The 21,485-nt window shown below is 44.3% G+C and overlaps 1 protein-coding gene and 1 long non-coding RNA gene across 5 annotated transcripts in view; one reads left to right on the top strand and one right to left on the bottom strand.

The window, feature by feature from the left end:
* LOC146523829 (uncharacterized) overlaps positions 1-21,485 on the bottom strand; it is a 290,156-nt gene that overhangs the window by 204,451 nt on the left and 64,220 nt on the right. The gene's annotated exons all lie outside the window — the stretch shown is intronic.
* htr4 (5-hydroxytryptamine receptor 4) overlaps positions 1-21,485 on the top strand; it is a 155,361-nt gene that overhangs the window by 87,623 nt on the left and 46,253 nt on the right. For 3 of the 4 annotated variants that reach the window (XM_085182992.1, XM_085182984.1, XM_085182976.1), the window contains exons 5-6: positions 14,318-14,471; positions 18,535-19,136. In XM_085182992.1, coding sequence (XP_085039118.1) covers positions 14,318-14,471; positions 18,535-19,136 — 756 coding nt within the window. Of the gene's footprint in view, positions 1-14,317; positions 14,472-18,534; positions 21,428-21,485 lie in introns of all 4 variants that reach the window. The other variant, XR_014877625.1, reaches the window with a different exon arrangement.

The raw sequence follows: 21,485 nt of genomic DNA, 5'->3' as shown, positions 1-21,485 counted from the left end.
CTGTTTTACTTTTGTCCATGACGCGCTTACCTTCAGGGTCATACGTCATATGAAAACCAAAATAGTTCCAAACGCCAGATCTGAATGAGGGTGGGGGAGGTTCAATTTGCCATGTTGCAAGGAGAGCTTAACTTCTGTCTCGCTAGCTTGCCCTGCGCTCAGTGAATCTGCGTTCGACTACTCCGCCTAGGCCTATATATATATATATATATATATATATATATATATATGTAGAGGCTGTAAAACCACATTAACGCTGAAAGCACAAACATCACTAATGTCACATAACTTTGCTGTTGGCCACATGTCGGCAATGTTTTAATGTTCTTCGTTATTAAACATTCGCACATGAATAAGTGACGTCATATTCAGTACTTACTTTTGACAGTTCACTGTTTGGCCGCTCCCTTCTGCCGTATTTTGCAGCAAAATTATCCACACCCACCGCCGCGCTATGAATTGTGGGATATATGGGACCACGAAGCGTGCACCGGACCACGCTTGATATTTGGGGAAATCGACGGCGCATTTGAAGTACACTTCGAATTGGGACAGCCGTCATCGCGTGGCGTTGACGTAATCACACTTAAAATGCGTACTTCAAGCGTGCAGACCCTGAATTGGGACACAGCCACAGAGAGGCGTGTTCTCGTGCATCATTCTGTTCGGCTTCTCGATTATAAAGTTCCTGCTGTTCCGCACGCGTTCGGCCAGCCGAGTCTGTGCTTTCCTAACAGTAGCTAGATGGTAAATGGACTGATTCTTATATAGCGCTTTTCTACTCTCCCGGAGTACTCAAAGCGCTCTATACAACATTATATACAAGATTAACTGTGCTTTGTCTCAGCAGCTCTATACAACATGCCTCATTCACCCAATCTCACAAGCACTTTATCTATACACTTTATCTATGTACTTTCTAAGTACATTCACACACATTCATACTACGATGGATGCATCGGAGAGCAAGTTGGGGTTAGTATCTTGCCCAAGGATACTTGACATGCAGACTGGAGGAGCCAGGGATCGAACCCCCAACCTTCCGATCAGTAGGTGACCTGCTCTACCTCCTGAGCTACAGCCACCCCACTGAAGTGCACACGCTACAAATCGCATACGTGACAGAACCGTCCACACGTGTGAAAACATACCATACATTTTGATTAAGAGTTACAGGTAATGTGATAATTAATGAGAAAGGCTGGTGAGCTTTAATAACATGTCATTACTGTAAGAAGAGGCAGCAGCTGCTTCAGAGCAGTTTGTAAACCGTAGAGCAATAATCACAGGTTGTCGTGTGTCTGCCTGTTGCGCTGAAAACCTGACGGATGTCACCGTGTGAAAGTACAGCAGTTTTCTATCCGTCAGGCAGAGAGAGGCTGGAGCTCCATATGGTGCCCAGATTAAATGTTCCTCTGATACTGTGTAGGTAACATCCCACAAACAGACACATGGACAGAGGACAGCAGAAACAAATGTGAGCACTGGTTCCGTTACAACAACTAGAAAGCAGAAATTCTTCATATGCAGTTTTACTTCATATGAAGTTTTCCTCTGTAAAACATGTAACGTAGCGTCTGCTAGCACACTTTAGCCCCGACAAAAAAACCTCTTCATGAACTGACGGGGCAGCTGTGCCCCATTGTCTCAGAGGCACACTCCTTTCGAGGTAGAAATCACGTGTGTCAGAAAAACATTTATCGACAGAGACAATGTGAATGTGTAGAATAACCATGGCACAGAAACTGAAGGAGAAACTGTGGAGCTGAACCAGAGGGTCCTCATTTATAGTTAGCATGAATATATACACCTGATAGAGAGTGTTGTAAAGTACAGCTGAGCTCATGTTGAAGCCGTGGTAGGGCACAGTCTGCAGGTCCTTATAAAAGCAGTAATCCTGTCCAGTAGGTCCAAGTTTGGGCAAAGCACGCCGATGCTCTCTGGTCTCAGGGTGTCACATGTTGTTCTGGACTCTGAGGGTTAGCCTTTTTTGGAAATGCATAAAAGTTAACCTGGAGGCTTGCTTTTGGTTTTCAGTCGCTTTGGCTTAAGTTGCATTAATCACTGTGAACTATCCTCAGTATGTGATCACCCGGGGGGGGAGGTGGGCGAAACTCGGGCACAGTTTCCTGACTAAACTTCAGTATTTGATGTTCTGGGAACGCTAATGAGAGCCAGTGCGCTGCTCTGTAGAAACAGCAGAGGTGGTTCTCTGCCTGTGATCCAACAGCTGTAGGTCCTCCTTCAGCCGCAGTAACTCACAGTGATGGTTCCTACAAGACGTCATCAGTCTCTCTCATCACTGTGCAGGAGTTTTGGTCCGCTCCTCTTCACAGCGTAGCTTCAGGACTGGACTTTGGACCACTGCAGCAGCTCCGTTCTTTCCTCTTTCAGCTGTTCTGGTGGAGATGTGCTGCTGAGTTTGGATCTTTTCTCCTGCTGTGCTGTCATGAACTTTAACCTGCTAACTGACAGCTACAGATTGTGCTCCTGGGTTTTTGTCTTTGCACTGTCTGAGGATGGGCTGAATGTGTTGCGACGTCCACGATACCTAACCTCAGCTTTTATAGACGTGTTCACTGCTGATGATCAGCTAACTTTGATTAGCAGCTGCTCTTTTCCCTCCTAATTCCCATGGCAGCGCAGCGATGGACCTAGTTTTTCACAGGACTGGGGGCTCTGGTTCTGCAGGGGGGGGCTCCTGTTCTGCAGGGGGGAGGGGTGCTTTGGTTCTGGCTCTGCTTTCAATAAAAGAATGCTGAACAGAAACTTGTAACCTGAATCCCTCCCACGGCTCGCTGAGATGCTGTACAGAGACAAAAGCATGTTCCACTGTGCAGAAACCTGTGGAGCGAGTTGGATTTCATAGGAAGAACTTTGACCCGGGCTGAGCTCAGTGCTAATTGTGAGTCTAGTAGAGAGAAACCAGGCTGGGGGGGAGAGTCAGTGCTCCTGCAGCTCAAACAACCATCACATCTCAAAGCGTGCGGGGAGAAGTGAGCTAGCAGCAGACGGAAAACCACTACAGAGAGGGAAGATCTTCTGTTGCACCCAAAAAGACCATCACCATAGATGTCAGACCAGAGAAGTTATGAATTATAAATCTGTGATAGAAGCGTCTGCTGACTGCATGTGTGGAAGGAAGCATAAACACAGCAGGAACACAACAGAATGTCCATGAAAGAAGCGCAAATGTGTCCATCTTAACGTATCATTTTTCCCCTTTGTTTTTTACTAAATTCAGTACGTAGAAAATATAATGAAGTGATGAAAGACAGATGAAAGATGCAGAGATGTTTTATCTTCCATCTGTGAAAAAATTACTTTTCATTTCTCCTTTCAGCTTTAAAATTATTAACATTTAATTTTTCACGTGTTTATGACACACAGACAGGCAGAGTGTATGTTTGCCTCCAGCGGATCGTTTTTATGGGGCGACTCGGCCAAACCTTCATAGAAACACACGTCTTGTTATTTTTTTCTGCTTTGCTATAGGTATTTCTTGTTCTGGGTTGCTCACTCATTATCGTTCATTTGTCCAGACATGACCGTCAGCCATGTAGAAGCTGCACAAGCTTCTTGACCTCACAGATAATCAGGCTCATTGTACATAACCCCCTTTAGATTCCAGGTACACCTGTACAGGCCATCTGGACTGGCTCTCCATCTGTAGGGTCTGAATAAGATGAGAGTTGAATCCAGCGATGAGGAGGCACGGTCAGCTCCTAGCTGCCTTCATCTGAGCGCCTGCCCTGCTTCCTCTCCTCTTAATGATGTAAGCTCTAGCCGTGATGTTGGGTTATTGCTTTAGTGGCGAGGATACAGGCCCCAAGGATCACTTTTATTGGCTGGAATGACTATTCATTAGATGTTACAGACACAAACCGAATCCTGAACTGTTATTCACAGAATTACAAGGTTAATGTGCACAGTTCACTGTTTAAGCATTTAAACATTTAAGCATTGAGTCTGATTATAAATCGTTATATCATCACATCAGAAATCACTATTTTAACATAACAGCTATGAACTACGAGGATGTCTCTGTGGTGGGGCATGGTCGGCGTGGTCATCCGCAATCACGCCCACCGAGTTAAACCACGGGGATTCAGGGTTGTTGGGGTGTGTGGTGGCAAGGAGTATGTGCGGCCTGCAGCTGAGAGCTGTAGTCGCACTGTGTGAGTAAAGTTGGCTCTCAAATCACACCATTGGACCCGTCATCTTTGCCACAGTCTCACACTAAATGTGGAGGGAGGCAGAGAGCTTCATATCCCAGCCAGTGTATAATTAGGCCCATCCAAAGTCCTCAAGCCTTCAGGGTCATTAGTCCGCTGTGGACGAATATGCAGCAGCTGTTTGTTGAAGGCTGGTCCTCCTGGTCCTGCACACAGCTCAGCCGTCCTTGATGATTTTATTCAGACTCTCTCAGAGCTCATCCTGAGCTGGACCTTTGGACTGTGTTTGTGCTGTTGGAGCCCTTCGGAATATTTTAATGACATCATGTGAACAATAACGGGGCTGCTGTGAGGTCACTGTACTAACAGACCGTCCAAGAAGTCTGTGCTCCGGTTGTGGGATTTTGTTTGAATAAACTGGGAGATATCCATGACTTTGCTTAGCAGTACAGTCTATGGTTCCAGCTTGCTATCCAAGCTAGTGTCTGATCACTGTATCATTCCATCCTCTCCACAAACAAGATCCTTCCAGAAAACTCCCAGTGTGGGGTAAAGCGCTAACTGACAGACGACTACACCCGTCTTTATACGCAGGAAGTGCGTACGTGGAAGTGCTTGAAATGAGACACAGCACCTGTTTCCAGCAGTACTGCTGCCAGAAGGCCACCAGAAAGAAAAGCACAGGTGTGGCTAATAACATGGATTACAGAGAAGCTGGAATAAAACTAGAGTTGCCCACTGTTCACTGCTGTGGCAGTAATCCATGACAGCCTGACCGGAGTCACCCGGATCCAAGCGAAATGGAATTCAGCCATTATCCAGTCATTTATATTTGAGCTTAACTTGTCCAAACATGTTGAGTGAACGGGGACATTTGAACAGCAGCTTGATTCTTCCCTCAGCCTGAAACAGGTCAGAGGTCACTGTGGCTGCTGGAAGAACCAAATAAAGCTGAGATTCTGAAAATACTCAAGCTCAAACAGAAGCTGTGTGTGTGCGGGTTGGAGAGGTGCAACAAAAATAATATCAGACATCAAGTGTTTTGCTAATTTTACAAAAATATATATTTGAAGGGAGCTGGAGAAGAAAAGAAGAGAGCAGCTGCACAAGAAAGCTTCTTATTCATCTGCTGAGCTGAAAAGAAGTGAATGAAGACTAAAAATAGCAGAAACACCTCGAGGACGATGCTACGAGTAAAAGGCACAAAAACACTCAGAGCTGAATCAAATCATTTTAAAGAACAGGATAGAGAACGGTCTCTATCATCATAAATTCTGCTTTCACAGAATCTGATCAAAGATGTCATCACATTAACACATTAAACAGATCTCAGTCTTATAATATTACTGGAAAGTTTTGCTGTCAGCGGTTTGTGAATGATCCAGTCTGAAAGCAAGTTGGTCATGTTCATGACCAATCTAGAAGTAATCTATTACACACAATTTACTTTTACTTAAAAGCAATGTAGTATAGTACTTAAGTAATCAAAGAGAAAGTAATTTCTTACATTACTTTTTTTGATATTACCTGATTTTCCCTATGAACTAAAAGCAAAGATGAAATCATCCAAAAAGACTTTAGAGAGGTCGTCATGGTGATTTCTCCCATGCCCCGCAAGGGACATGGGAGAAAAAAAATTAAGACGGACTTTTGCGAGATCTCGCAAAAGTTTTAGCCGCATTCTTCGGAGGCCGCCAGCTCGAAGCCAACCGGGAGGTCGAGGCACGATGTGCCGGGAGAGCGGTGTTCCTCCCAGCTGTAGTAGTAGATCTCCGAAAACGTCGGAGCACTTTTGCAAATATGTAATGTCTTGTAAACCGAGCAGATATTTGACGTTTACACAACTACATTCACGCCTCAAAATATCTTACAAGTTTATTTTGTGGCCCAGAAAGAGTAATATTACAACTAAGTAGCTGCCGCCATTATTGGAATTCAACTTTTTTCCCGAGTTTGTTTTGCGAGATCTCTCAAAAGTTCATCGTAATTTTTTTTTCCCTCATGTCCCTTGCGGGGCTCCGTAGATTCTGCTGTAGAAACCTGCACAGGTAGAAATGAGGCTGACTGTTCAGCTCTGCCTCTGTTACCTGCTGAAGTTCAGCCTCTGGCTGCTGGGCGGGGGTCTGCATACACTCGGGGTTCTTGGTTAGCTTAGCATTACCATGCGGTCAGCACAGATGTTTCTGTCCTGGACAAAGTTCGCACTTCACATCTCAAATTTGTCCTTAATGCTATAAAAAAATGTAACCTCAGCGCTGTCAATTGTGAGCTGAAATCAGCTGATTGCAGCAGCTACCCACCTGACGTTCAGACACGTAATTGAAGAACCTTTGTAATGTGAGTAACAACATAATTGTAACTGTAGTGTGGTTTCTGAATTCATCACTGGAAAATGTAATGTGATTACACCCCCAGCTCTGTCAGTCACATAACTCTAATGAAAGTAACACAGTGTTCAGAGATCATCCAGCCCAATGACCATCAAAGCCTCAGTGAGAGGCAATAAAAGCAGCTGGTCTGAAAGCTGAAACAGAGTTCATAAATAAAGAGCTTGCTGTAATCATCCATGACATCCAGGACTGTTATTATATATTTATCTACATTGATTCATGTGAAATGTGTTATTCATGGAGTCTCCCTGCTGGAGTCAGTCCATAGAAATTAATACTAATTTCTATGGACTTAAGTTATTCTTGTGTTTTTAGATGATTTCATTTGTGCTGAATTTTATAGTCATTTTATTTTTGTCTGCACAGCAGAATGAGGTTTATCAGGTTGCTGTGGGCCATGGAGAGGAAATCTATAGCGAGGTCTTAAAGCAAAGCATCATACTTTTTTTTTCTTCGGAGTAGCAGGAAATTGTCTTAAAGCTGTTTTCCTATTATTACATTTCCATCCGAGAAGATACGCATGTGAAGGAACATTTGGCGGCATGCGGGTTTGCTTGTTTCCAGAAATCAGCTCTGATATTCTCAAATAAATGATGAATTAAGATGTAGAAAATAAACAGGGGGAGTGAATTGGAGGCCCGCGGTCACGACATTTAACTGCACTGTGTGTCTTTGTGCTTTTGTGCCCACTGTTGGCTCTTTGTGTGTATTTCAGCTTTCATACAATACCGGGATTGACAGTGGAGCTGGACACACCGGGGAGCTGTGTCACTCAGACCTCCACAGCCACACTTAAATAATCAATCTGCAACCTTTCTCCACGACTATTTTAGGGATTCAGATAGAAAAGGCCCTATTGACCTTTTTTAATGCCACTGCACATGCAGACCACACTCTCACTCCAAATTACCGATGGCTGTGAAATGTCAGTCGCCACAAGTAGGTAATGAGGGAGTATCACAGCAGAGGAGGCAGAAATAAAATATCCACAGAATACAGCTGTGATACAGCAGCAGAGCAGCCTCAGTCAGACTTATGAGGACACACAAAGGTCACAGAAATACCAAGTTTGGAGTTCAGCGGACAGACCACAGTCAGGCCGGGCACTGATTATTTCTAGAAGCTGCAATATTTGCTTTTTTATCATGCTTTTCTTGCTTTGGAGCAATACAGCATCGACATGCAGCAGCTGAGCACAAACCTGAGCTCCAGCCAAAACTGAGTGATGGCGAAGTCTGTGACCTACACCGCACTGTGCACACCACAGAAACACTCAGTGACAGTACATGAATATTTGAAATATAAAAGTTTATGCTGTGTGCAAACATCTGCATACAGCATGTTCTTGTCTCTGTCACAGCTGGAACAGCTGTCTGGTATAAGCAGAACAAGCCTGTGTGTGTCAAAATGTGAGAGCACAAGATTGTGTCATCACACGCTGTGGAGTCAAGTAGAAGTCGTACATGTTTGCTGACCTGATCAATGAAAGCTTTGATTCCACCATCATAGAGAAAAGTTTTCTGTGTGTTTGCTGCTTGAAACAAGGTTGACAAATGCTGAGGGTGAACTTTGTTCTTAAACCCAGAGTGCTGAAGTCAAACTATCTGAGCAGCTGCCGGACCCAAATGCAGAACTCAGGAGTGGAGCAGATATGCCCTCTAAACACTAAACAAGTGAAAACACATCCAGTGGGACCTCAGAGCTGGGAGCTCAGCTAGAAAGGTGTGAGGGATGGCGTGACAAAGACAAGAGGGAGACAGACACAGTAAATGCACAGCAAGGCAGGAAACAAGGCAGGAACAAACCAGGGACAACAAGACAGAGGAAGCAAAACTGAAAATAATGCACATGAGGTGAGGGACTATCAAAACAAAACAGGAAGTAACTAATATAAACACCGGGACTAAGACACATGGGCTTGGCACAGAAACAGAGGTGAACAGGCATGGAGACATGAGTGACTGGCACAGAGAGACTGACCAGGGAACAACGGGAACTCAAGGAAGAGGAGAACAAGACGTCTTGATGCATCTTGAAACGTTTCGTCACTCATCCAAGTGACTTCTTCAGTCTCAGCTGACTGCAGGTTTCCCCAATCTTATAAACAGTACATTTGCATAATGACTGAAACCAGCCCACTGAAGGAACAATGGGCTGGGAGGTCAGTTCCTTAATCTTAATTATGCGAATTCTCATGACCATTGACCAACAACCACTGACCAAAACCCACTGATCAAAGACCACTGATCAATGGCCATGAGTACCATTCACTTTTTGGAGATTTACTTCCCTGGATGATTGAGAATGCGTTTTAACCCACTTTGGCAAGGACGGCCTAAAGCTTGTACGTCAGTATAAGCAAACAGCACGTAAGATGGCAGACTACAGGAACCACCTGAGATTCAGCCTCAGATGCCAACAAAACCGGATTACTCCTAAAAGTCTGCAAATGAGCTCTTCAGTTAAAGGCTTCCGGGCAACAAAAATCCTCCAGAAGGCACAGCGTCAGTTGCTTAATGAACGGGTGAGGCAAACAAATTTTACCATCGACATGCTAAAATCTCAAGAGGAGCAGATGCGACAGAGACTGACTATGCTTTTAGATGAGAATACTCTTAAAAAGGTGTTTGACTTTACTGAGAAGGCTCGTCTAGCACAGCACAAGAAGTCTAAGACCAGGCAACAAAGGAAGTTTGACTTACTTGTTGTACGCCAGAAACCGCCGCAAAATACGGAGAGTGTCCTTCAGCGACCAGAAGAGACAAGGATGCGACACCGAGGATGTGGACAAGTGGGTGAAGAATTTGTCTGACAGACAGCTCACCCAAACAGAGAAAAACATCCTTGCTAAAGGGTTGAATTTTGCTGTCACATCCCGCTAGTGGAGCTGATCACAGCCACAGAAACAGCAATTCGTAACAACAATATCGCAGAAGTGGAAGCAGAGCAACTATGGACGAAAGTTTGTCTCAGCAATGCAAAGCCCCCAGCCTCCAACATCACCATGGAGGAGAGGAAGGCACTCACATCACTTAGTAATGACAACAACATTATCATCCTTCCAGCAGACAAGGGTAGGTGCACAGTACTGCTAAACCAGAAAGACTATCATGAGAAAATTTTGTCACAACTCAGTGACAAAAATACTTATGAGCCCCTGAAACGAGACCCAGGAAGTGGCTACAGGAAGAGGGTGATAGACTGTCTGAAGCAGTTAGAACAAGACAAGGCTATTGACCGGACCTCATACCACAGGCTGTACCCAGGGGAGTCTACACCAAGTCTGTATGGTTTACCGAAAATACATAAACAGGGTGCACCTTTAAGACCAATTGTCTGCATGATCAACTCTGTCACCTATAACATCTCCAAGTTTCTGGCTTCAATCCTCAACCCGCTGGTGGGCAGCTCTGAACACTACATCCAGAACACCCTGGATTTTGTTGAGAAGGTGAGAGATGTCATTATGGAGGCAGATGAAACCATGGTCTCGTACGACGTTACATCTCTCTTCACTTGCATCCCAGTCACGGAAGTGTTGGAGGTAGTTCGTAAGAGATTACAGGATGACACCAACCTCAGCAACAGGACCACTCTCAGCATCGACCAAGTGTGTTTGCTTTTGGAGCTGTGTCTTCATTCCACCTACTTCACATACAAGGGTCAGTTCTAAAGGCAGAAACATGGGTGTGTCATGGGCTCCCCAGTTTCACCCATTGTGGCCAAAGTGGAAAAGATGGCTTTGCTATCCTACCCTGGAACACCACCAAGCCATTGGTTCAGATATGTGGATGACACCTGGGTGAAAATCAAATCTCAGGACGTACCACAATTCACGGATCACATTAACTCGGTGGACCGGCACATAAAATTCACCAGGGAGAATATAAAAAGTGGCAGGTTAGCCTTCTTAGACTCTGAGATTTCCATCAGGAATGGGGGACATCTTAAAGCTGACCTGTACCGTAAACCTACACATACGGATCAGTATTTAAGGTTTGACTCTCATCATCCACTTGAGCACAAACTGGGTGTCATTAGGACGCTACAACACAGAGCGAACACCATCCCTGCTGACACAGCGGCCAGGGAAGCAGAAGAACAGCACATCAAGAAAGCCCTGAGAGCCCTGGTTATCCCAGCTGGACGTTTGTCAAAGCTGGAAAGGCACCTAAAGAAAGCTCCAGCCAATCCAGGAGAGAAGGACAACCGCTGCCCAAGTGAAAACCTGTAGTGATCCCGTACGTGTCAGGAGTATTGGAGCAGTTAAGACGCATTTTTTCTAAACACCAGGTCTCTGTGGCTTTTAAACCCCAAAACATGCTGCGCCAAAAACTGGTCCACCCCAAGGATCGGGTCCCCCGACACAAACAGAGTAACATAGTGTAGCTGTTAAGTGCCAAGAGGATTGCCAGGATTTATACATCGGGGAAACCAAACAACCTCTGGCGAAGCAGATGGCACAACACAGAAGAGCTACCTCGTCAGCCCAGGACTCTGCAGTCTATTTACACCTACAGGCCAGTGGACACTCTTTCAAGGATGAGGATGTACACATCCTGGACAGGGAGGAACGCTGGTTTGAGCGCGGAGTCAAGGAGGCCATTTACGTGAAAAGGGAAAGACCATCTCTGAATCGAGGAGGGGGCCTAAGGGTACACCTTTCGCCATCTTACAATGCTGTGATTGCAGCCATTCCCCAACTCTCTGTGAATGGTACTCATGGCCATTGATCAGTGGTCTTTGATCAGTGGGTTTTGCTCAGTGGTTGTTGATCAATGGTCATGAGAATTTGCATAATTAAGATTAAGGAACTGACCTCCCAGCCCTTCTGAGTATTCACAGCAGCCGTAGCCTCTCCAAGATCTTATCCGTGCTGACTCAATGAGCCCATTTTGAGAAACTCACACCTCTCCCATCGTTCCAATCCCAGCGGGCAGCCTTGTGGGGGTTTGAACAGCCGGTTCCGCTTTCTTAATTCTTCGATAAGTCAGGGCCAAGCCAGCTCCGATCCGTCAGAACGCTGTTACCATGGTTCCGAATAGGTAGATATCTTCAGCACTCAGGCTCACCCAAGCCCAAACTTCTCGTTGAGAAAGGGGTGTCAATTGCATTTAGGGACCAGTTGATCCAATCCATAATTCCTCTTTTAGGTTTTAGAGAACAGACTGTGAGAGAATGTTCCAGGGAAAATACAAAAAAAAACACGAGACTAGACAAGGACGTAAGCAGGGAAGATAAGGTAGAGGAGAAAAAGTGCGTCTGCCTCCTCCAAGAGCCAAAGAATATAGTGCAAAGACAAGTGGAAGCAGACAAAAACAACAAGCACGCATGCTACAAACTTTACCCGAGTCATTTAGACAGCCGTTAGCACATGATTCTCCTTATGGGACCTGATATGTTTAATATGCTACTGAGAATATACCCCAGAAGAAGCGTATAGTATAGCTTTTATTTTGGAAAGAGCCATTTCTCTGTAATAAACTCTCTTTTCCAAAGATGAGTGATTTCTCGATCAGATAGATTAATTTTTTTATTACTTTGTTGTTTCAGCAACATTAAATTAAAACTCTACTTTTGAGTTAAAATATATATTTATAATTTTAATAAATGACAAATTAAAAAGGCATAAACATTTTTTTTTGTATCGAAAAAATATCGAACCGTGACACCAAAGTATCGAACCGAACCAAACCGTGAATTTTGTGTATCGTTGCACCCCTAGTAAATACATTAAGCACACTTTAATAATCCCTGAGGAAAAACAATAAAAAAAGTAACAGGCTGAACTAATTAAATAATACATTATATTACAAAGTTTACAAAGTATAACAAAGAGCTCTAATATATATACAAATATTTCAAATTAAATATCAAGAATATTACAGAGCTGAAATATATAAGTGTGGCAGGGCATAGTCTGTGGTACAGCTGTGGGGGAGGCGGACACACCTGAGCAGCATCAGCAATCACACTTACCGGCTTAAAAGCAGAATGAACCGGGTCCTGGGGGCGTCGTTGTTGTTGGTGTGTTTGGCTGGCAACTGAAAAGCTGCAGTCGCGTGTAAGTTACGACAACTGGAAATAAAAGAAAGTGTTGAAAAGTCAATGTGTGCAATATGTGGCGTCTGTTACAATAAGATTGACATGTTACTTTACCCTGTAAAACTTGTGGGCATGTGCAAAAACTATTGCAGTATACTGATTGGTTAAACTGCTATTTTATAACCTGAATATCAAACACCACCTTTAACGCAACAGCTTAAATCAAGTAGAAGAACTCGTGGGAGTCTTCTGTTCTGTATTCCTCGTATTCTGACTTCTATTTTTGGACTTACAGCATTCTCCTATTTGTTGGTGGTCTGCATTTCCCTCTTTAGTTCTTATTGTTCACTTCCTGTTTCACTTGCATTTCTGATAATTGAGTACGCCTCTGTCTTGTTTCCTCCCAGCTGTGGTCAATCCTCATTACTCCTCAGTGCGTGAGGGTGTCTACTTACCCTCACTGTGTGTTTTTGGGTTCCTGTTTCTGGGTCTTTACCTTCTAACCATCCACACAAGTCTGCAGACTCTGCAGCTTCAGCACAGGAAGAAGTTTTACACCTGAAACAAACATACGGCGGCTCACAGAAGCACTTTGTGTGCAGGAGGTCAGGAGGTCCATTTTGGTTGGTTGACTTTATCTGTTTCCTGTCACGGTGGAACAGGCTTGAGCTCAGTGACCATATAAAAGTGCAGATATGGAGGCTTTGTTCCCATGAGGAACACCACATCTGTCATCAGAGCTTTGATAAAAGGATTAATCAGCCTCTTTATCCTCATCCTTCTCATTTCTCTTTTCCTCTTCCTCCTTTGTTTTTATCTTTACTTCCTTTTTTAATAGCTTCCTCTCCTTCCTTTGGTTTCATGTCTCTCCCAGTCTGTTGCTTAGAGTGAGACGTGGAGCTTCCCTCAAGTGTGTGAAGAGGCAGAAGTTTGATTGAACATCACAGGGAGGAGTATGTGTTTAATAGGGCATTATTATTGATTTTAAATCATATTTAAAGGAATACCCCACCACAGATCAGATGGTCGGTGATGGTGTCAGCATGGCTCCTCTGGTCTTCAGCTGAGCCTTCGGGATGCAGAATGGAGCAATAAAACTGTGATTGAAGGGTGGGATCAAAGCAGAACAGATGGAGGACAAAAGCAGAAAGGTGAGACGTGAGGGCGGGATGAGAGAAGAGGTACAGAGATGATGATGATGATGGATGATGATGAGAGACAGGCTCAAAGAAAGACAGAGTGGAAAGAGACATTACAGGAAGGTAATGGGAACCGTTTCATTGCTGAAGTCAGTGCTAATTGGTGGCTTTTATTCGCGGTTAGCATGTTTTTGTAAATGCAGGATGGTAGAAATGTCCTCTTGTCTCGCTCTCTGAAACTGGAAAACAGAGCCAGGAGGTCAGGGGGGGACAGAAGCCAGTTTATTCACAGTAACTCTGTGTTTTTGGCTCTATTCATGGATTTGCTCATTTATTCCAGGCCACAGAAAATAAAATAAGAGATGCTCAGACTCATTGATTCCTTTAACTTTCACGTGCTCTACCTGCAGCATTAATATCGAACCATTTCACAGCTCGCTTCCTTTTCTTCTTCTTCTCTTTGTCAGGTTTGGGGTGAAACTGTGTGTTTGTGGCAATTTTTAATGAGTGTGTGTGAGTCTGATTCCTGTAATCATACTTACGCTCTCTCTGTGTCATCTCCCTGCAGATACTACGCTATCTGCTGCCAGCCTCTGGTCTACCGGAACAAAATGACGCCCATGCGAGTGGCTTTAATGATCGGCGGCTGCTGGGTCATTCCCACTTTCATCTCTTTCCTGCCCATCATGCAGGGCTGGAACAGTATCGGCATCGACCACCTGGTGAGTGCTGCGGGCTGGCATCTGCGTGGGAGGGGGGATCTTTTTCACAAGTTCGTGGAAGTGAAAGCTGCCCGAGGAGACACAAAGACGAGCCAAAGATGGAAAAAAGCTGAACAAAATATGTTTAGCATAAACAGAAAAAAAAATGGGATTCTGGGAAGTTTTGTTTACACGAAGAAGAAATGCTTCATGCGTCACCGTGGCAACAACAACAACAACAGCATATCAGACACAGAGACAGACGGACGAGGCTGCCGACACCACAGACACAGGGTTGGGTTGTGTTTGAGTTCAATTTAAGATCCGCTGTGACACAAGCGCCACGCAAAGAACGGAAACAAAATGACGCGCTCACAGATTCAGTCTGGGCGAACGGGTTTCACTCAGACCGGCGTCTATGAGGCTTTCAGGAAAAACCTCTTCCCTTTAAATGTTTATTTCTTCTTGCCCTCTGAAAGTTTTCCATCTGAAAAAGAAAATTCCTAAAATCACTGAGTTCCTAAACACTGAGACGAGCGCCCGGGACACTCTGGAAACACTAATTTTACCTGGAACATCCCAGAATATTTACACGTGTGTTTCCCCCTACATATTCCTGTGTATTATACTGTGGATGATTAACATCCAGATGGAAGACAGATGGAAACAGTGTGAGCAGAGAGGTCAGTGTGGAGCTCAGCTGCCTGACGATGACCACACCTTACCTGTCTCAGGTGTAAGAACTCTGATCTTCTCTCCGCGTGTCGGGAATAACTGACTGAGTATTAATGAGGTCACAGCTTTGGTGTCATGTGCAGAAACGTGGGCGTCTCTGACTTCAGAGGTACACCTGTGAAGCTGCAGGTGAGGCTCACTGATGTGAAGGCAACATTCAGCAGCTCGATGACCTCTGACCCCGCAGTGTATATTCATGAAGTCATTAGAATAGTTCCTGAGACCAGCATCTCTGCCTTCTGATGCACACGCAGTCATTCTGACTATAAGCTGCCTTAAATATGGAGAATGCTCTGAGTTCAGGGGTAAAGAGTTAACCTTACTGCCAAACCTCTGCTTTGTAAGCATGTCAGATATACTCTGTGTTCTCTGCTGTTTAAATGTGGAAATCTCTGCTTTAACCCATCCACCTTCCACTCGGTGAAAACAGTCCACTGAGACTGAGGTGTTTCGCTCCATATAAGCCACAGTGATCACAAGGAACAGAGACGATTTGCTCCTGCGCCCCCCTGCAGATGTGGATCGGGATGCCCTGATGTTGGGACGAGAATGGGGCAGATAACATTCTCACTTAGCTGTGACTCAGTAAAAGTGATTTCACTCTGCCCGACACACAGCCTGAAGAGCAGCACTGGCCCCACAGAGCACCTTCATCCTCTCCACCATCTCCCCCTGATCATATTTATTAAGGGTGGGTTTTAATAATCGATTCATCGATTAAAATCAATTCTGGCTTGGATAACGTAATATCGATTCATTAAAATCCTGAATCGATTTTATATAAATGTATTTTGCCCAAAATTCCAGAATCTCAGGTGAAACGTCACAAAATTTTGACAAACACCAAACATTTAAAACAGTAAATGAGAGCAGATACATGGCTTCTGCACAAAGACGTAAACACAAAGTGCGGACCTGTGGATCAGAATCAGCGAGATGTCGCCTTTCTCACCCGACGGCACGGACACGGTCGGGGCTGAAAGCCGACAGCTCGCTGATTCTGATGTTTCAGCGGGTCTGCGCTTTGTGTTTACGCCCTTTTTGCGCTGATTCTAAAGCTGTTAGTTTATCTCTCTCCAAACAATATTGACCGAACCAGCAGCAAAAGAAGATCCAAACTAAGCTTCACATAAACATCATCATGGACTCCCTCTGACTTGTGCTGTTTTGCTTCCACCACAATAAAATCACACTTCATGCACAGCTCTCTCTCTCTTTCTCAGTGTACTTCAAGAACAGTTTCCCGTCTATCCCCGAAATCTATTTTCTGCATTATTCGCTTGCTTGTTACGCACAAGACTACAGTTATTTACAGCGCTGTCGGCCGATGTTTTTTTTTCTCTTTTACTTACTTCCGAAAAGAAAACCTAATTTCTGTCGTTCAATGGGCTTCTGAACAAATTTAAACTTTTTAAAATTATACAAAATGCAAAACGCTTAGCCGTGTCTCTAATAAAACCTCTGTAACTTCAGGGGTAATGTTCATAAATTGATTAATGGTTTTCTTTCGTTTTTGATGTACGATGACACAAAGGCATCTGCTGTGACGCTCACACCTTTGGTAAAGTCTGGAAAGTGTCAGCTTCCTTTTTATAGATGCAAAAATATGTAAATGTACTGATCTGAATTATAATATTTCTGACTGTCTGAGGCAAAATTTCCCAGATTCAAATCGAATTGAATCGAATCAAATTGAATCCAATTGTGGATCGAATCGATTCAGGACCTTGTGAATCTGAATCGAATCAATTCTAGAAATCAGTGACGATACCCAGCCCTAATATTTACTGTCAGTCTGTATAAATCCACTGATTCAGGTGAGAGCAGGTTACTACCTCTGTGATGAGTGGATCAGTCAGTGTAAGGTGATGCAGTGTAGCCATGACGTGACCACACAGTCAGTGAGATGTGTGGATGTGTGTATCCCTTTCTGTGTGTGAGAGTGTGTGTGTGTTTGTGTGCGTGTCTGTGTGTGTTTGTGTGTGTGTGTCCATCCTGCCTTACACACTCATTTATATCCCTCCAGCTGTCTCAGCTGCTGCTCGCTGTTTTCAGAGATGATGGGCTCTGGTGTCATAAACAGTCTGATAAATAAAGTCTTTAACAACATGAGCATTGCGGAAATCATTCTCACATGTGTGTGTGACCGAAAACAAACACAGAGGGAAGGTTAGAGAGCGAGTGCACGAGGAGACTGTGTAAGAGAGAGAGAGATTGTCCCCTGCCACCATTAACCTTGCTCACCCCGTCCATCTTCATCCAAACGCCAGCAAAACTTTCTCTGAGCTGCCTGTCAACACAAGGACCGGGGTCACACAGACACACATAAAGTCAGAGACACACACACTCACGCAGTGGCAGCAGCTCTCGTGGGGCTCATTAAGCTGCTGAGTGTTGCGAGTGATTTTGGCACAGATCACGTGGAAACAAGTGTTTTGTGCAGACGTGTCACTGCTGTTTCTGATGTGCTGATGACTTTATGAAGACAGCTCTGTGGTTTATCCTGATCATTTCCATCAGTGAGGTTTGAGTCTTTCAGGTGTTCCTTCATTATGTCACCTTACCTTTTTCTGAAACACTCTGTGCCATACTAACATTTACTGTTATTATAATGTTCTTTTAATGTTCTGATCATTTCAGCTTTGTGTAACTTCATAAATTAGACCGACGTGTCCTCATAGGAGTTTGGAAGTTTCTTTGCATGCTTACATTAATTACATTTTAAGGACACGTGCAAATAAGAATTTCCCCGGAGTTTTGCTGACTGTAAATGGAGCTGCTATAAGTGGTACAGCGAGCAGTCGTGTAGTATTTGAAGAAAGATTTGATCCATGATTAATGTCACATCATTGCACTGTGGAAGGAACTCGCCTGACAGCCAACGATCAGTTTTCTATTTTTTTGCCTTCCTGAGCATCAGAACCGGAGCATGTGACTAGACAAACTAGACTCTTGAAGACTAAAAGCACTAGAATAAAATAAAAATGATCAAATTAGAATGAACGACTGCAGAGAGCGCTTTGGTCTCCGTTAGTTCAGTCATTACGGGCTTTGATGGATGTGTTTCTGGAGACAGACATCCTGCACTGATTTTCCTGCCTCTGACACGTGCCCTGCATACAATCATTAAAAACGATGAATGTAGTAAAAGCTGAACTCAAATAAGAAAAATCACCCAGGAAACTGAATTTAAAACCAAAGGTCAAATGAAATAAGAGTAAAACTAGAGAAAAACAGATAAAGTGGAATAACTGCAGCTGGTTGCATGTTACGGACAGCAAGGTCAGCTGGTCGCAGCAGCGAGCTGAGCCCGTGTGCGCACTGACTTTTCTCCCTGCTCTTTCACCAGATTAACGAGCGGCGCTTCAACAACAGCAGCAACACTACGTCCTGCGTCTTCATGGTCAACAAGCCGTACGCGCTCACCTGCTCCTTGGTGGCTTTCTACATCCCTCTGGTCCTCATGGTGCTGGCCTACCAGAGGATCTACATCACAGCCCGGGCGCACGCCCTGCAGATCAGTATGCTGCAGCGGGCCGGAGGAGCTGGTACCAGTGCCGCCGGGACTTCTGGTGGGGTCGGCGCCGGTGCACCGGATTCTGCCGACCATCAGCGCAACCACCGCATGCGAACAGAAACGAAGGCGGCAAAGACGCTGTGCATCATCATGGGCTGCTTCTGCCTGTGCTGGGCGCCGTTCTTCGTTACCAATGTTGTGGACCCCTTTATAGACTACACCGTGCCCGAACAGCTCTGGGCTGCCTGCCTGTGGCTGGGCTACATCAACTCCATGCTGAACCCCATCCTCTACGCGTTCCTCAACAAGTCCTTCCGCCGTGCCTTCCTCATCATCCTGTGTTGCGGGAGGCAGAGGTACCGCAGACCGTCCATCCTCGGCTCCGGCGCTCCGTGCACAGCCACGCAGATAAACGGCTCCACGCACGTGCTCAAGTAAGTCCTGTCCCACCCAGAGACCGAAGGTGTGCAGTCATACTCGGCCCACTCATTTACAGTCATACAGCACAGTGTTTATTGGTCTGCACACAGACAAGCTTGACCTGGATGCTGTGGGTGTGGGTGCTGTTGCCCCTTTTTTCTCTAAATGTTGGGAAAACATTCAAAACTAATTGAACATTTAGGAAAACTTGCACGACATCTGGTGCACGCAGGCATTTTAAAGTTTGAATGTAGCTTGTTGGTATTAGAGCACATGTAGCGCAGGGTTTTACAGTCACCCCAAACTTTAGTGTATTACTGCAGTATTTCTGTTTATTGGTATTTCAGTAGTAATCTTTCATCACGCCTGCAACCACTTCATGAATTGTGCACATAGAACAGGGTTGAATGGAGAAAACTGTGTTTCCATGTGTGTTAGAGGCGACCTTATCTCTGTAAGTACCATCTCCTGTACCTGCACACTCAAACGCTGCCTTGGCTTCTGACTCGTCCACTTAATTCAGTGTGTGAAGGTAGAAACGTGTTTTACAGCAATAAGGACACGTGTGTTGAATATTTTATTTTTTCAGTGTGTTTTAATAGAAGGATCTTATCTGTGCTTGGGAAAGACAAATGATGCAGTGCAGTCCTGTTTCTGCTGGAAGGGTCAAATCATCGAGCAGAGGCTGTTTATGTGACTGAAATATGAGTCATGTATGTTTAGGAAAAAGACAGGAAGCTGTTACTGATAGGTTTGTAGCTTGAACCTATTCGCTGGAACGTTGAAGACAATATAATTACACAGCAAAGCAAGACACGAAGTAGGCAAAGTTCTTCGTGTTACTCATGCATGAGGGAGACCTGCCTGGAGCCAAGTGTCGTTCCACCACTTGACCTCCGTCAGACTCTCAGCCAGGTTCCCCATAGCACTCCTTTTATTGTGGTTACATGAATATGCATAGGGTCATTAACATATAACATCTTACATAGGTATATATGTGAACAAAGAATACTGTGTGTGTGTGTGTGTGTGTGTGTGTGTGTGTGTGTGTGTGTGTGGTCAGAGTGTGACCCCATAAAGACTTCCCTAAACCTACTGGTCTGGAAAGTCCAGCAGTTTATCTAAACAAAAGGCACTCAGACTAAAACAGATATTGCTACGTTAATCCTCCCATAAAACAATAAAACAAGGTACGACCTCTTCTCATGCTCCCAGGATGTAGGTGTGGATTCCAGAACACTCTGGAATGCACACCAAGCCTTTGCAGCCTGCTAAAGATCACACATCCTATCACTACACAATTAATTATACACCTCTAAGCATAAATAAGTAGATATTTCTAAGCATAAATGACAATCAACATTACAAAACCTAACAGTTACATCTGCAAAACCTTTCATGTCCGCCTATTACACAGAAACATGTAGCCATAGGTGGACATCATGTCTTCATACAGGACACAGGTTCATACAGATTCTGTCCCTCTGTTCCCTTCATTATCCAGCCCAGGTGTTCTTAGCTCCTCACACTCCTTTTAGTCCTGCCTACCTCCTATTTCAGGTACTGTGCAGTGGCTCAGGAGTATTTCAGGTGCTGTGCAGTATTTCGGGTACTATGCAGTATTTTGGTAGTATTTGGGGAGTATTTCAGGTACTATCCAGTATTTCAGGAATATTTCAGGTGCTGTGCAGTATTTGAGGTACTATGCAGTATTTTGGTAGTATTTCAGGAGTATTTCAGGTACTCTGCAGTGTTTCAGGAGTATTTCAGGTGCTGTGCAGTGTTTCAGGAGTATTTCAGGTACTCTGCAGTGTTTCAGGAGTATTTCAGGTACTGTGCAGTGTTTCAGGAGTATTTCAGGTATTATGCAGTATTTTGGTAGTATTTCAGGAGTATTTCAGGTACTATGCAGTATTTTGGTAGTATTTAAGGAGTATTTCAGGTACTATGCAGTGTTTCAGGAGTATTTCAGGTACTATGCAGTATTTTGGTAGTATTTCAGGTACTATGCAGTATTTCGGTAGTATTTCAGGAGTATTTCCGGTGCTGTGCAGTGTTTCAGGAGTATTTCAGGTACTATGCAGTATTTCGGTAGTATTTCAGGAGTATTTCCGGTGCTGTGCAGTGTTTCAGGAGTATTTCAGGTACTATGCAGTATTTTGGTAGTATTTCAGGTACTATGCAGTATTTCGGTAGTATTTCAGGAGTATTTCCGGTGCTGTGCAGTGTTTCAGGAGTATTTCAGGTACTATGCAGTGTTTCAGGAGTATTTCAGGTACTATGCAGTATTTTGGTAGTATTTCAGGTACTATGCAGTATTTCGGTAGTATTTCAGGTACTATGCAGTATTTCGGTAGTATTTC

The sequence above is a fragment of the Neolamprologus multifasciatus genome, chromosome 2 (assembly GCF_963576455.1).
Source record: "Neolamprologus multifasciatus chromosome 2, fNeoMul1.2, whole genome shotgun sequence".
Classification (NCBI taxonomy): domain Eukaryota; kingdom Metazoa; phylum Chordata; class Actinopteri; order Cichliformes; family Cichlidae; genus Neolamprologus; species Neolamprologus multifasciatus.
This window is presented reverse-complemented; position numbering and strand designations above follow the sequence as displayed.